Genomic DNA, 17286 nt, shown 5'->3' with positions numbered 1-17286 from the left:
TTATATTTGATCTCAGTTTAGTTATTGTTAATTCACACCCACTTGCTATTTGTCTCATGACAGCTACCAATCTAGAACAGTAAAGGGTCAAAACACTACTCAAACTGTACTGTAACTCAGGCCACATTATAACCAGCTCAATCTGCTGAGAGGACAGTACTACAGTAACTGCTCCATTCTGTTACCTGAGCTAACAGATGTCTGAGATAGGCTACACTTTCAGAAAATAAAGCAAATTATTGTACCTTTAGGGGTACAATGGCTTGTCACTGGGGCAGTACCCTCTAAGGTACTTATTTGTACCCTTTATAGACTGCTTGGGAACATGTACAGTGGGGCAAAAAAGTATTTAGTCAGTCACCAATTGTGCAAGTTCTCCCACTTAAAAAGATGAGAGAGGCCTGTAATTTTCATCATAGGTACACTTCAACTATGAGAGACAGAATGAGAAAAAAAAATCCAGAAAATCACATTGTCTGTCTGATTTTTAAAGAATTTATTTGCAAATTATGGTGGAAAATAAGTATTTGGTCAATAACAAAAGTTCATCTCAATACTTTGTTATATACCCTTTGTTGGCAATGACAGAGGTCAAACGTTTTCTGTAAGTCTTCACAAGGTTTTCACACACTGTTGCTGGTATTTTGGCCCATTCCTCCATGCAGATCTCCTCTAGAGCAGTGACGTTTTGGGGCTGTCGCTGGGCAACATGGACTTTCAACTCCCTCCAAAGATTTTCTGTGGGGTTGAGATCTGGAGACTGGCTAGGCCACTCCAGGACCTTGAAATGCTTTTTACGAAGCCACTCCGTTGTCCGGGCGGTGTGTTTGGGATCCATTGTCATGCTGAAAGACCCAGCCATGTTTCATCTTCAATGCCCTTGCTGATGGAAGGAGGTTTTCACTCAAAATCTCACGATACATGGCCCCATTCATTCTTTCCTTTACACAGATCAGTCGTCCTGGTCCCTTTGCAGAAAAACAGCCCTAAAGCATGATGTTTTCCACCCCCATGCTTCACAGTAGGTATGGTGTTCTTTGGATGCAACTCGGCATTCTTTCTCCTCCAAACAAGACAAGTTGAGTTTTTACCAAAAAGTTCTATTTTGGTTTCATCTGACCATATGACATTCTCCCAATCCTCTTCTGGATCATCCAAATGCTCTCTAGCAAACTTCAGACGGGCCTGGACATGTACTGGCTTAAGCAGGGGGACACATCTGGCACTGCAGGATTTGAGTCCCTGGCGGCGTAGTGTGTTACTGATGGTAGCCTTTGTTACTTTGGTCCCAGCTCTCTGCAGGTCATTCACTAGGTCCCCCCGTGTGGTTCTGGGATTTTTGCTCACCGTTCTTGTGATCATTTTGACCCCACGGGGTGAGATCTTGCGTGGAGCCCCAGATCGAGGGAGATTATCAGTGGTCTTGTATGTCTTCCATTTTCTAATAATTGCTCCCACAGTTGATTTCTTCACACCAAGCTGCTTACCTATTGCAGATTCAGTCTTCCCAGCCTGGTGCAGGCCTACAATTTTGTTTCTGGTGTCCTTTGACAGCTCTTTGGTCTTGGCCATAGTGGAGTTTGGAGTGTGACTGTTTGAGGTTGTGGACAGGTGTCTTTTATACTGATAACGAGTTCAAACAGGTGCCATTAATACAGGCAACGAGTGGAGGACAGAGGAGCCTCTTAAAGAAGTTGTTACAGGTCTGTGAGAGCCAGAAATCTTGCTTGTTTGTAGGTGACCAAATACTTATTTTACCGAGGAATTTACCAATTAATTCATTAAAAATCCTACAATGTGATTTCCTGGATTCTTTCCCCATTCTGTCTCTCATAGTTGAAGTGTACCTATGATGAAAATTACAGGCCTCTCTCATCTTTTTAAGTGGGAGAACTTGCACAACTGGTGGCTGACTAAATACTTTTTTGCCCCACTGTATGTACTTTTTTTGTCCCTAAAAAGGTATACAGTCACCTTGAGGTCCAATAATGAGCCACAGGGGGTACATTAGTGTAGATTGTACCTTGGGGGACAGAAATGGACTCCTACTGTACCCCCATTTCTGACAGTGTAGTGTTGTTCTGATTGACCAGGGAGGGAGGAATGCCACCCTTCCCACCCAAAAAGCAGGCCCAAAAATGCTCTCTCAGACTACCACACACACAGTCATTGATAAGACCGCTGTGCCACTCAGGAGCACAGTCGAGAATAAATACATACATTCAAAAATAAGGTCCTTTATTCTCACCTCCACATCAGCCACTTTCATGCGTGTCCCTTCCTTCCCAACAAAGATGTCATCCACATCTACGAGTAAGAATCTGTCCAGTGATAAACTGAGCTTCCTGCCTGTCAAATAGCCAACTGCATCCACAAACAGCAGTTTATGCAGCCAGAAGGACAGACTTGCACCAAAGAGGACACGCTGGATCCCGTCGTGAAGACCCAGATCTTGTATTACAGTAGCTAACAGCACCCTCTGCAGAATGGAATGTGTTGACAGCTCAGCAGGCCTGGGGCTGGCCAGCAGTACAGGCTCATAGGTGCTGTGGTTTGACAAGAAGGTGGTCCAGTTATCAGCAGGGAGTGGGCCGGGTTCTAGTTCACTGGGCCGGGTGATGTAGAGTAGTGGAGCAGCTGGGTTGATCCGATAGTCCCATAGTGGAAGGTTGGAGCGCAAGTAAAGTGGGAATCCTCTGAGCTGGGCACTAGATGGAGAATTTTCATTGGCACGGTAGAAACCAATGATGCCCACGCCATAGTCTTGGCAGTACTTATCCAACAGCTGTCGATTCCAGGAGTCCAAGTTGACATATTTGAGCAGATTTTCATAGATGATTAAAGCGTAGCGGCCTCTACCCCGCCAGGCCAAGGCAGGCATGTCACCTTTACCCGGAGCAATTTCAGTGTGGTACCTAAAGTGGCTAGACTCCAAGATGGCCACAATCTCCTGGCCCAGCTGAGAGTAAATGCTCTCGATGAACAGCAGCACCACAGGCTCAATGCGTGTAGTGTCTAGCTTCCTTGATGCCTGCCACTGATGACTCAGCTCAGAGGGCAGGAACAGAGGAACCCGCTGGCTAATGGCGATGGGAGCCGCAGTCACACATTCCCCCAGTGGCAAAGGAGGCGCTTCCTTGATCTTAGGCCCACCACTGACATGGTAGGCCAGGTAGGCCATGGAAAGCAGGCAGAAGAGGATAAGAGCCAGAACCAGGCGGTGGAGCCCCTGCTGGCGCACAGCGCGAGTCAACTTCCTCATACCAGCCATGCTTGCAGGGCCAGGATTGCAGGGAAAGCACCCAAAGTTCTTGAGGAAGAGGAGCAACCAGAGTTGGCCTAAGACACAACCATTGCATCTAAGTAACCATGGCACCCATAGCTGGCGACAGGCTCGCCGCTCCTCCTTTCTTTTTCTCTGGTTATAGAAACAAGTTTATGAAAACGCCCCAGGCTTTCTTTTTCATCTATGCTCCTTTGGTGGGTCATTCATCTGTTTGAACAATAGATTCATTGAGGAAGCTATGGATTCACAGCACTCGCCTGGGAACAGAAGGTAAAGAGGGATAGATGGTGGGAGAGGGGGTGAGAATGTGAAGAACAGAGAGAAGGGAGAAGCAAATACAAATTAACCATCATCACAGAGCACATTTAAAGAATTTTATTACAAGTAATAACATTCCAGTCTAAAATAAGACATGAAATAATGTATACATCTTGTAATTATAGTCTCACTCTCTGTGCTGCTTCTGAAAAACTGCACAGCTGACAATGTAATGAGGGTTTTTCTTAACAAGTCGTTATTTAGGCTCCCAGGTAGGAGAAAGCCATTTCCCAAACCCACAGCTCATTCCTGAGTTACTGGTAATGCTGACTTGCTTCAGCATGCTTGAAGATTAAATGTTTCATTTAACATGCAGATACCCTCCAGAGTTGCAGAGATGGAGACTGTTCCTCCTTGCCAATGAGAATGAGGCCAGTCCTAGGATACACCATACACTGAAAAACGTGTTCCATCTAGCAACCTAAAGGGGTAATGAGTTTGTCCCTCTACAGCTATCATACAGCTGAGAGTTTCCATTTCATAAAAGACTCCAATTAGAATATCAAAACACTAGAACCATTAACCACTTAAAAATGTGCTCAATGTAAGAATTTTAGTTTTAAATATTCACAGATCAACAACTGTCAGCAGAATGTGATGAAATCACAGTTTTGATGTTATGTCAAAAGACATCTATGTACAGTGTTGCAGAGATATCTACTGAACTTAGCACTGTTGCCTCACAGCAAGAAGGTTCTAGGTTCAAGCCCAGTGGCCGACGGGGGCCTTTCTGTGTGGAGTTTGCATGTTCTCCCCATGTCTGCATGGGTTTCCTCCGGGTGCTCCGGTTTCCCCTACAGTCCAAAGACCTGCGGTTAGGTTAACATGGGGCAGCCATGGCCAACCCATGGTTGGGCCGAAGTGCCCTTGAGCAAGGCACCTAACCCCAAACTGCTCCCCGGGCACTGTAGCAAAGCTGCCCACTGCTCTGGGTATGTGTGTGTGCTCATTGCTCACTTGTGTATGCATGTGTGTGTTCATTGCTTCAGATTGGTTAAATGCAGAGGAGGAATTTCACTGTGTGCTTAACTCTGTGCTTGAGTGTACGTGTGACAAAAAAAGGCTTCTTCTTAACTTTGCATACTAATGAGCTAGGCCCAGCCTGTCCTGTTTCATACCACTTTGTACCTCAAGAGGTGCTAGTGAGTGACTAGTGTCAAGTCTGCTCTCAGTCCAACATAAGAGGATGATGAAGTAATACTGCACCGAGGGTGTATCATATCACACCTCTTGTCAATCATATTGAAGGTACTGCCCACAGTTATCAAGGACAGGTTGTCAAAGAATGAAACAGTAAAGGTAATGATGGCTGAAGCACGTAGCAAGTGACCATTATCACCACATTCGATGGCCAAAAAAAAAAAAGGGATCGAAGCAAAACAAGAGTTAATATTACTGTTGCGTTCCACTGCTGGAGACAGATCTTGCAGAGTAAAGGGATGAAGTCTGATGCTGTTAAGGCTAACATTGGCTATTTAGCAATAGCTTATAAAGGTAACTAATTTTATAACTTTACTGACAGGGTTAATATGTTTGCTAAGTTAGCTGTTTGTCGATACGCGGTTCAGACCAGTTACAATAGCTGTATGTGACTAGCTCGATTCTTCCTCTGGCTAGTTACCAAACTGAAGCAATTTTATGTAGGAAATAAACCAGGAGTGCTGACCTTGTTTGGCCAAGTCAAAAGGGCTCTTTCGTGCAACTAATGATAACACATACCATACTGAAAAACATTCCAAATGGTGTCAATATATGGTTTTGCTGTGGTTGTTTTCTTGATACAATGGTTTTGCTAAAAACTGATTTAAGCAAGCTATAACAAACTATAGGCTGATGCCACACATGAAGGTTATAAGATTGATTGATTGATTGATTGATTGATTGATTGATTGATTCCGAACAGTAAAGAAGATATAAAAAACAAAACAAAAATAAAAAATTTAAAAATGCAATAATCAAAACATCATCATAAACAAACAGAATAGCGTAGCCACAAGGCAGTAACATAATAATGTTCGGAAAGGATTAGGAAGAAGTAAATAACTTATCAAATCCTAACCCTCTATACCACTGCTAATCAAATGTCACTTTCCGCCATAATAAACTATATATACAAAAGAAAACAAAAGCAACAAACAAAAAAGAAAACATACCAACATACCAAGACATACCAACATGGTGTAATACTGACCAAATCAAATCATATATACAGATACTTACCGGTATGTTATACATATATACACACATACAATACATATACACAGTACATACATATACACATATACACATACCTATAACTATACACATATCCATACATACAGATACCCATAATATCATAATGATGCATATTATGCATATATATTATATACAATTATGCATATGCGTATATATACACATACCGTACATACATTTTATATAATATATATATCCGTACGTACCCATACCTACATATATACACTTATATTATCAATAGAATGTTATTGTAATTCCTCCTCCCTATACCTCATAAAGATCTGTTCCTTATACCTTCTTTTGAACTGGTTTATAGTTGTACATTTCATGAGCTCCACATTCAAACTGTTCCATAGCTTTACTCCACAAATAGAAATACTGAACATTTTTAACGTTGTCCTAGCACTGCGGATTTTAAATTTCAAGTTCCCCCTAAAATTATAGCCCCCCTCTCTATCCGAGAACATTATTTGGATATTCCTTGGTACTTTATAATTCCTTACTTTGTACATTATTAAGGCAGTTTTATATTCTATAATATCCCTGAATTTTAAACATTTTGAATTTAAGAATAGTGAATTAGTATGATCTCGGTAACCAGCACTATGAATTATTCTTATAGCTCTTTTTTGAAGTATAGTTATTGCATGAAGTGAACATTTATACGTATTTCCTCACACCACTGAGCAGTAATTTAAGTACGGTAAAACCAGGGAACAGTAAAGATAGCAATATTATCTGGAGTGGCTCTCAGCGTTTCAGCAGTTTTGTTGAATTTTGTGCCCTTTTGGCCATCAGTAGCTGGCTTTTTCATTTATCAATGATGACTGTAAAGTTATACTGTATGAACATAAAAGTGGATAAACTTAAAAATGGCTCATTAGCACTGAATTAATATTTCTATCATAGTCAAAGTCTTAGTTACTAGCTAATAGAGCACCAATAATACACTATAAGATTCGGCGCTAGCATAGAAACATTACGATTAGTCAGAGGTGGTCTTGCTAGATAGCAAAACAAAATAATTTCAAAAGTATACTGAAAAATGTAATGGTGGCTATAAATTACCGGCTCACTTGAAAGAGAAAAACACCACCAGAGCACAGATTCACTATAAACAGTAAGCTGTGTGTTATATGTAGTAAGGGATAACTCTGTGAAAGTGGTGGTGGTGGTGGTGGGGGGGGCTGATGCGTTTGGGGGAACAGGGAGGAGGAGGAGGAGGACGATGAGAAGGAGGTGGGACTGTGCATTTCTTTGTTCCTTACGATAGGGGTGACCACCCCAACTTTCTAGTGATATGCTGCCCCCAGTTCGTTTGGAGTGTGGAATATGAATTCCAATTCTTACATATAGCACCATTAAAGAAATCACTGAGAAGCCACATAACTCACCAGGTATATAGGTTTAACACTTTTCAATATTTTTTCAATGCCACTTCAAATGAAATTTAAGACTCAACTTGCAGTAATAGTACAGTGGATATAAAAAGTGTACACACACTTAAAATGATAGGTTTTTCTGATGTAAAAAAAAATGAGACCACGATAAATTTCAAAACTTTTCTCACCTGTAATGTGACCTATAACCTGTACAATTCAATTCAAAAACAAATCTGTTAGGGGGGAAAACATCCATCCATCCATCCCTTATCTGTAGCCGCTTATCCTGTCCTACAGGGTCGCAGGTACGGTAAGCTGGAGCCTATCCCAGCTGACTATGGGCGAGAGTCGGGGTACACCCTGGACAAGTCGCCAGGTCATCACAGGGGGAAAAACATAGAAAAATTAAAAAATGTATAATAAGCTGGTTGCATAAATGTCCACACCCTTAAACTAATACTTTGCTGAAGCACCTTTTGATTTAATTACAGCATTCAGTCTTTTTGGGTCGGAGTCTGTCAGCCTGCCACATCTAGATTTGGCAATATTTGCCCACGCTTCCTTGCAAAAGTGCTCCAAATCTGTCAGATTGCGAGGGCATCTCTTGTGCACAGCCCTCTTCAGGTGACTTCACAGATTTTCAACTAGATTTAGGTCTGGGCTCTGGCTGGGCCGTTCCAAAACTTTTTTGGGGTCAATGTCATGCTGAAAGATGAAATTCCTCTTCATCTTCAGCTTTCTAGCAGACACCTGAAGGTTTTGGTTCAAAATTGACTGGTATTTAGAACTGTTCATAATTCCCCCCACCTTGACTAAAGCCCCTGTTCCAGCTGGAGAAAAAACAACCCCAAAACATGATGCTGCCACCACCATGCTTCACCGTGGGTATGGTGTTCTTTTGGTGATGTGCAGTGTTGTTTTTGCACCAAACATACCTTTTGGAATTGTGGCCAAAATGTCCAACCTTGGTTTCATCAGACCATTACACATTTTTCCACATGCTTTTGGGAGAGTTGATGTATTTTTTTTGCAAAATGTAGCCAGGCCTGGATGTTTTTCTTTGTAAGAAAAGGCTTCTGTCTTGCGACCCTACCCCATAGTCCAGACATATGGAGAATATGGGAGATTGTTGTCATATGTAGTACACAACCAGTACTTGCCAGAAATTCCTGCAGCTCCTTCAGTGTTGCTGTAGGCCTTTTAGCAGCCTATGTGACCAGTTTTCTTCTTGTCTTTTCATCAATTTTGGAGGGACGTCCAGTTCTCAGTAATGTCACCGTTGTCCCGTATTTTCTCCACTTCTTGATGACTGTCTTCACTGTGCTCCATGGTATATCTAATACCGTGGAAATGTTTTTGCACCCTTCTTCTGACTGATACCTTTCAACAGTGAGATCCCTTTGATGCTTTGTAAGCTCTCTGTGAACCCTGGCTTTTGCTGGAGGATGCAACTGAATAAATGTCAGGAAAATCCTACTAGGACAGCTTTGGGGTTAATCAGAGTCATTTTAATTGATGGCAGGTGTTTACCCAAAAAGACTGAATGCTGTCATTAAACCAAAAGGTGCTTCGACAAAGTATTAGTTTAAGGGTGTGCACACTTACGCAACCAGCTTATTGTATGTTTTTTTAATGTTTTTCCCCCGGTGGCATGGTGGTGTAGTGATTAGCACTGTTGCCTCACAGCAAGAAGGTTCTGGGTTCGAGCCCAGCGGCCGGCGAGGGCCTTTCTGTGTGGAGTTTGCATGTTCTCCCTGTGTCTGTGTGGGTTTCCTCAGGGTGCTCCGGTTTCCCCCACAGTCCAAAGACATGCAGGTTAGGCTAATTGATGGCTCTAAATTGACCGTGAATGGTTGGTTGTCTGTGGGCCCGTCCACACGAGTACGTTTTTGATGAATCCGCATAAATACTTTATCGTTTCGGCCTCGCGTCCAGACGGATCTGGCTTTTTCGAGGTGTGAAACCGGTATTTTTTGAAAACGGGTCCCAGAGTGGGAAAATCCTAAAACGCCGGATAGCCCGGAGTCGTCTGGACGGCGAATGCGGATTTTTTTCAGAAACGATGACATATAAGCCCCGCCTCTCTAACCTTTAACCTCAGCCTCCGCCGCTAGACGCGTCATAACAACAACAATGGTGGACTACAGGCTTCTACCATATAGTTCCACTTCATTGTCGGTCCACACAAAAGACTCTCCTCTTCCTCTCAGAGTTGCGCTGGCCATGATCGTCCTCTTCTCGTGTTATGAGCTTGTTTGTAAACAGCACGTGACCTTTATACGCATGCTCCATGGCTTCTCTTCCGGTTTTAGTGTATTGGTGTGGCGGCATCACAGCGCCACATACAGGCCTGGCATATGTACTACAGCGTTTTGGGTCATTTCCAGTGAATCCGTGTGGACGCAGATATTTCTGGAAACGATGCCGTGTTTACGGAGATTTTTTTCAAAACGACAGCGTATTGGGTGAGGCCGCGTACTCGTGTAGACGGGCCCTGTATGTGTCAACCCTGCGAGGACCTGGCAACTTGTCCAGGGTGTACCCTGCCTCTTGCCCATAGTCAGCTGGGATAGGCTCCAGTCTACCTGCGACCCTGTACAGGATAAGTGGCTACAGATAATGGATGGATGTTTTCCCCCTAACAGATTTGTTTGTTTTTCAGTTGAATTTTACAAGTTATAGGTCACATTAAAGGTGGAAAAAGTTTTGAAATTATTTATCGTGGTCGCTTTTTTTTTACATCAGAAAAACCGATCATTTTGACAGGATGTGTACACTTTTTATATCCACTGTATATAAAAATAAAATAATTTCAAAACAAATTATATGCAAGGGCAAAAATATTTGTCAGTATGCAGTGAGCTTCAGAGCAGTTGGATCACCAGCAAGAGTTGTTCTCCAGCAATTTGTGGTTGAAATTATAATTTCCTCGTATTGACATGTCCCTGTATTTTGTGTACACTAGCTTCAATTTCATGCATGTCTCAGCTTCAAGTCAGTAACTCTGCATTATCCAACATAATGTCCAACGTTTTTCCACACATGCTCATATAAAACAATAAAATGACCCCAGGTTAAGAATGCTTTGACCTTAGAATTATTATTCATTCTTCATCCAGGTAGATCATCATAGTTTGTGGCCTAAAATTAAAGACTATATAAATTTGAATTTAAGACATTTTAATACAATCCAAGGCACCGATAAAATGTCTGCACTGTTTAACTTTAGTTCTGTTTGGCTCCAGATGTCATTCTGTCTAAAAGCTGATAAATATAGTAACCTCAATAGGTAGTTCAACTAAATTCCACTCTCCCCACCTTCCTGGTGCTAAAAGCCTGCCTGAGTCGTTCTCCTGAGTGCATGGCAACACACCAAGGCAACTCTGACCCCTCATAGGGAAACGAGAGTGGGCCATCTGCTGAGTTTTCCACTGGATTACACACATGGACACACACACAATGACTCGGATTGTCAATGCTAGAGCCTTTTTCTTTTTTTTAAGATCTCAAAATAAGCTTCAATCATCCCTCAATGAACAAACAGTCATTCAGATGTGATAGAAAAAAAATGTATGTGCCTGTGTCTTTATACAGTCAAGTGAACTTGCATTGAAGTTGTGCAGAATCATCTCATCTCATTATCTCTAGCCGCTTTATCCTGTTCTACAGGGTCGCAGGCAAGCTGGAGCCTATCTCAGCTGACTACGGGCGAAAGGCGGGTTACACCCTGGACAAGTCGCCAGGTCATCACAGGGCTGACACATAGACACAGACAACCATTCACACTCACATTCACACCTACGGTCAATTTAGAGTCACCAGTTAACCTAACCTGCATGTCTTTGGACTGTGGGGGAAACCAGAGCACCCGGAGGAAACCCACACGGACACGGGGAGAACATGCAAACTCCACACAGAAAGGCCCTCGCCGCCCACGGGGCTCGAACCCAGGACCTTCTTGCTGTGAGGCGACAGCGCTAACCACTACACCACCGTGCCGCCCGCGCTTATCAAATGAATGTGTAAATACTACAGACAGTATAATCCAGGAAGATGCACTCTGCAACCTTTAAATACTCATCTCATCTCATTATCTCTAGCCGCTTTATCCTGTTCTACAGGGTCGCAGGCAAGCTGGAGCCTATCCCAGCTGACTACGGGCGAAAGGCGGGGTACACCCTGGACAAGTCGCCAGGTCATCACAGGGCTGACACATAGACACAGACAACCATTCACACTCACATTCACACCTACGGTCAATTTAGAGTCACCAGTTAACCTAACCTGCATGTCTTTGGACTGTGGGGGAAACCGGAGCACCCGGAGGAAACCCACGCGGACACGGGGAGAACATACAAACTCCACATAGAAAGGCCCTCGTCGGCCACGGGGCTTGAACCCGGACCTTCTTGCTGTGAGGCGACAGCGCTAACCACTACACCACCGTGCTGCCCGTGTTTATCAAATGAATGTGTAAATACTACAGACAGTATAATCCAGGAAGATGCACTCTGCAACCTTTAAATACTATGGAGAGAAAACCGATGCCTTGAGAAAGAAGAGGAAAAGTCTGTAGATAGGAGTTTAGACAGAGAGAGGGAAATGAAGTTTTCCGCAGGAGTTGCCTCAAGGTCTTGTCTCACACCAGGTCCGGAATATGGAATGAGCCTAAAGCATTAGGCACAACTCTATCTTTAATAAGACATTTCTAAAAACTAATCTCCAAAAACCATAGCATGACAAATTAGGGCGATTAAAAAAAAAAAACAACAAAAAAAAGAGCTGGCTCAGCATATATACAAGGCACCATTTAAACAGATTAGCTTCGGCTGCCAAAAAAATAACTAGTGTCGGTTTTGTCTGTGCTCACACTCAGATAAACACTGTTACAGAGTTCCTATCCTCCCTTTGATAAGAGCCGATGTGTGATGACTCAGAACACCTCTGTCATTGTGTGCATAACAGAAACAATTGGCCGCTTTAGCAAAAGTGCAATGCTGTTTGTAACCACACAGTGGCACAAGGGTCCTAGAATGCCACTCCACTGAGTGACAACACAATCACATCAGCCTGGGGAGAGATGGTGGTAATGGAGAATACCTCCAGACTTATTACCCTAAAATAAAGCAAGACAACACTCAAATTTCCAATTCAGTGTTCCTCTTGGCTACTGTGTAAAGTGTCATTTTCTCTTGTGTGCCATTCCTGTTTTTCTGTTCCATTCTCGCAGACAGAGATAGCCATACACACAGAGCTCCATTACTGGCCCACGGGGAAAGATCTGTATGAGTGTTGGAAGCTATCAGCACTCTGAAATGTCTCCTCTGCTTTAGAGATGGAGAGGAGGTGTAAGATGCCCTCTAATACAAACATCACATAATATGAGGAAGAGGAACAACCGAGAATGTACATTATATGAATTATTTTTTTTCCATAGACAGTATTCACAATTACCCCTTTTCCACCGAATCAGTTCCAGGGCTGGTTCACAACTCGTTCAACTTGCGAGCCAGCTGAGAACCAGTTTGCTTTTCCATAGCTCGCGGTGCTAAGGGAAGACACGTCATTACGTCACTGTATACGTCAGTTACGTCGTTGTATACGTCATTGCGTCGCTGTATACGTCAGTTACGTCGCTACGTTTGCATAAACCTTGGCGCGAATATCGGAGCAAAAACAACACGGAAGAAGCAGCAGCAACAATAATAATAATGGATGACTTCGCGTTTGTACAGCTGCTGCTTCTCGTCGCTTAAAAATGGCGATCTTTCGCGGTCTTATTGTTGTTGGTCTTAACAACTCCGCCCCCCCGCTGACGTAAGCGGTTCTTTCCTCTGGCCCAGCAGAGAGTTGGTGCTAGCCTGGAACCGGTTTTTCTGGCCCCAGAGCCAGTTCTTTGTCAGTGGAAACAGAAAACCCGGGTCCAAACTAAGCACTGGCCCTGAACCAGCCCTGGAACTGCTTTGGTGGAAAAGGGGCAAATGTCTACTATTTATATGCTTTGTCACTACAAATATAACAGTCCACCTTATTATTCCCCGCCCAAACAAAGTTTGGCGGGGGATATAGAAACGGGTTCTGTCCGTCCGGTCACATTTTCATTTCTGGGGCATATCTTTAAAACTACTGAAGATATCTTCAAGAAACTTTGTATACATATCAAGCAACATGTGAACTGTTGCCTTTTGCTATTTGTATTTTTTTTTTGGAGGGGGGGGTAAGGATTTTTAAATTTTTACATAAAAAATAGATTTTGACTTAGTTTCTAAGAGCAATGTTCGTTTCCGGAGCATATATCCAAAGCTATTCATGATATGTATTTGAAACTTGGTATACATGTTAACAAGGTGATGTAGATGTGCCTTTTCATACTAAGAAATTTGAGAAATTTAAATTTTTCATGTTTCCATGGAAACAATTTCAGACTTAGTATCTCAGGTTAGTCTTGGGGGTAGGCTTTGATTCTGGAGCAGAACTTGAAAACTATGACTGGTATGGTCTTGAAAGTTGGTATATGTGTTAATTAAGTAATGTATCTGTGCCTTTTGATACTAAGAAATGTGAGAAATTTTAATTTTTAGCTCACCTGGACCAAAGGTCCGGTGGGCTTATGCCAGGGGCTGCTGAGGTCAGTGTAAATTGGGTAGGGTCGGTTTCCTGCAGCAGAACTTGAAAAATGTGACAAATAATATCTTGAAACTTGGTATACAGGGCGGGGGATATAAATGACTGTCTGCTTGTGTTAGCTAGTTTAGACACCGGTTTTAATTACACAATAACAGCTAGCTAAAGGTTAGCTAGATAGCAAACATGGCTACTGGTTTTAACTGCACAGTATAATACTTAGCCGAGCTAGCTTGTTAGTGAACTTGGCTATAGACTAACATCAAATACCTACTTCTGAAGAGCTAAGAACTAGTTAAGCAAAGCGGTAGTAGCAAAGCAGTAGATCCACACAGTGTTCATATTAAAAGATCAACACTTATACAGTTAGCAGCATGGTGGTGTAGTGGTTAGTACTGTTGCCTCATAGCAAGAAAGTTCTGGGTTTGAGCCCAGTGGCCGACAGGGCCCTTTCTGTGTGGAGTTTGCATGTTCTCCCCGTGTCCGCGTGGGTTTCCTCCGGGTGCTCCGGTTTCCCCGACAGTCCAAAGACATGCAGGTTAGGTTAACTGGTGGCTCCAAATTGACCGTAGGTGTGAATGTGAGTGTGAATGGTTATTCGTCTCTATGCATCAGCCCTGCAGTGACCTGGCAACTTGTCCAGGGTGTACTCTGCCTCTTGCCCATAGTCAGCTGGGATAGGCTCCAGCTTGCCCGCAACCCTGTACAGGATAAGCGGTTAAGGATAATGGATGGACTTGTACAGTTACAAGATCAAGATTTGCCATTGTCTGGTCAAACTGCACATTTTTGGGGTGTGTTTAATGGTGCAATGAAACACAACCTATGATTAAAATCATATTTTAATGCAATCATTCCAGCAAACCTTAAACTTGGCCTCTCATTATGCTGTAAGCCTTCAGCAACTCATGAACCTTTGCAGAGCAGGCTTTGACATGTTCTTTAGTGCAACTGAAGTACAACAAAAATGGCAGCATGAATTTACCTTCCCCACAGGGGCCCTTTCAGAGGCTGTTAAAGATGTTTGGAGGAAGCAGGACAGTGTTGTGTCAAAGCCTGGACTAGAAAGCTGAATATGTGTGTATGTGTGTGTGTGTGTGTGTGTGAGAGAGAGAGAGAGAGAGAGAGAGAGAGCAAGCTATGCAAGTTCATGACCTTAGGTTGTTTTGTCTCAAAAGAAGTTCAGCACAATCTTAATTACATTATTGACTATCTCACTTTGAGTTGCCATTTTCATTTTAAACTTTTGTTTAATATTTATTAAAATGATGTTTTATTTCCAAAACAGAATATATTATTAACTAGATTACATCACAGTCACCAATTATTAGGCTATATTATATTGTTTTGAATAACATAACATTAAAGCGAGATGGCCTTTCGATTTCATAAAATTGGTGAAATTTAGTTCCCTGTGAAATTTGGCCATTGTGATATATGTTTATTTCTGTAATATCTCACAAAATATCAGGCCATTCTGAGGCTGGGAAGTTATTTAATTTCAGGGGATTCCTGAGCAACTAATGTGCATGAAATTGCTTGCTTCGTGCAGTCAAGCAGACCAAGGAAGTCTGTGTGCGCATGCGCAGGTTTACCTCCTTCTTCTTCTTTTGGGTTTTACGACAGCCGGCATCGACAGTGTTGCATTACTGCCATCTACAGGTTTACCTTGACCATGCACTGACAGTTACATCAGTCTGTGGCTAAACGAACAGCTGATCACACCAAGGTGTTCGCTGACCGCCAATATTTATTAGTTTGGTCCTGCGTTTCCTTTCCTTCACAACATATCGTTTTTCTTCTTGCCTTCTGTTACTGTAGTTGGTCTTCCACGTTTTAGTCACACACTCACGTCCTCCATTTTTCTCTCCTGTTTCAAATTTGTATCCTACAATGCCTTGCGCAAACGGGGAAAGCCCACCATGCAATGCATGATGTAGTATCTTGAATTGGGTCATGGTGAAGCAGGAAAAAATAGCGGAGAGTTTAGGGCCACATGGCCTTAAATTCATTAATTGTTCTATTTAAAATAAATAAATAAATAAAATTGGAAGTCTGTGATTCGAATTCAGTCGCTTTCAGTCCACTAAACAAATGTAATCGGGTATCAGGGAAAATTTGTTTATGACCTAGACTTGAAAAATCTGAAAGGCAGTCTACCTTTAAACCAAGCCATTTTTGATCGTCATTTTATTTTTCAGTAATTGCTTATTCATCTCATTTCCAACACATAATCCATTACAGCTTTCATAGATTATAGCTTTAAAGATTAGCATACACTGTTTTATTATGATGAGCATATGCCGTTTGTCATTTAAAGGTTGGGTCAGCTACTTTAAAGTCAAAATGAACCTTTCAGCAACTGTCATTAAAATAAATCTGACGATTACCAGAATCCAACTAATCAGGACAAAGGGGCATCTGTCAGTCATGCTGCCTAAAAAATCAGAAAGCTCCCTTTCTTATACTAGCATCCAGGAATTCTTGCTTATGCAATGACATGAAATTGTTTTGTGGGGTGTGAATGGAGGGGCTGTGTTTACTTTGAAAATCTATTAATTTATTTTGCATTGAAAAACAGCTGATTTTTTTTCTGGCTTTTACCAAAATCACTGCCTTTAAAAACCACGCCCAGTGTGAAAGCTACACGCTTACTATTGTCGTTGTGTAGTTATCTAGTTAGAACTACTTTTTACCCGAACACAAACTTATAATATTTAAGGTCAGGAGCTGCCATCCACAGAGGAGAGAGTTTTATTGCTGCCTTGTTATCTATCTTCTGTGAAGCAAAGCTGCTCAAAGATAATCTCCCTCATTAACCAAGAATAAATATTTAACAATGAAGGATTTGGGTTAAATAGCACTTCATTAGCTCAGAGATCAGCCTCTGAACGGTGCCTATGAAAAGAGAGCCAGGGGTACAAGAGAAGGAAGGAAGAGGATGAAAGGGACAGCAAGAGTGAGCATTAAGTGTGAAAGAAAGAGGTACAACGTGTACACATGAACAAGAGAGAGAGTGTGTTGTTCAGTAGCCTATTTAAGAGTGAATGAGGGTGGGTTAGGGGTGTAAGGGAGGAAGCAAGAAAGGGAGTGTGTGAATTTAACTCAGAGTCTGCAGGCTTTTGTACATCCTTCCTAAGCAGGATGTGTTGCAATAATCTGATTCTTAATGTCAAAACATTTCCATTTCCCTAGAGAAGAATGACTCCAGTACCCCTTCGACCAAAGATTTTCGTCAACGGAGCCAACTGCTGCTGCTAACCATCCACGCACATGCCCGCACGTGCACACACACACACACACACACACACACACACACGCACGCAATGACTAAGTGCTTTGCACCGCAGTATGTTCTCACACCTCATTCCCAGTGTACTAAATAGCAAGATGTCAAAGCCGGGGTTCTGCATGTTGAACGCTAGAATGCGTTGTAGCTTCATT

At 42.4% G+C, this 17286-nt stretch overlaps 1 protein-coding gene across 6 annotated transcripts in view; it reads right to left on the bottom strand.

Moving 5' to 3' along the window:
* Nucleotides 1–17286, bottom strand: part of ndst2b (N-deacetylase/N-sulfotransferase (heparan glucosaminyl) 2b) — a 116777-nt gene that overhangs the window by 18970 nt on the left and 80521 nt on the right. For all 6 annotated transcript variants that reach the window (XM_060940026.1, XM_060940028.1, XM_060940027.1 and 3 more), the window contains one exon: nucleotides 2249–3543. In XM_060940026.1, the coding sequence (XP_060796009.1) occupies nucleotides 2249–3271 (1023 nt within the window). In that variant the 5' untranslated portion in view covers nucleotides 3272–3543. The remainder of the gene's footprint in view (nucleotides 1–2248; nucleotides 3544–17286) is intronic.

Source organism: Neoarius graeffei, chromosome 14, assembly GCF_027579695.1.
Source record: "Neoarius graeffei isolate fNeoGra1 chromosome 14, fNeoGra1.pri, whole genome shotgun sequence".
Taxonomy (NCBI): domain Eukaryota; kingdom Metazoa; phylum Chordata; class Actinopteri; order Siluriformes; family Ariidae; genus Neoarius; species Neoarius graeffei.
The sequence above is the reverse complement of the archived record's forward strand: the minus strand, read 5'-3'. Positions and strand labels throughout refer to the sequence as shown.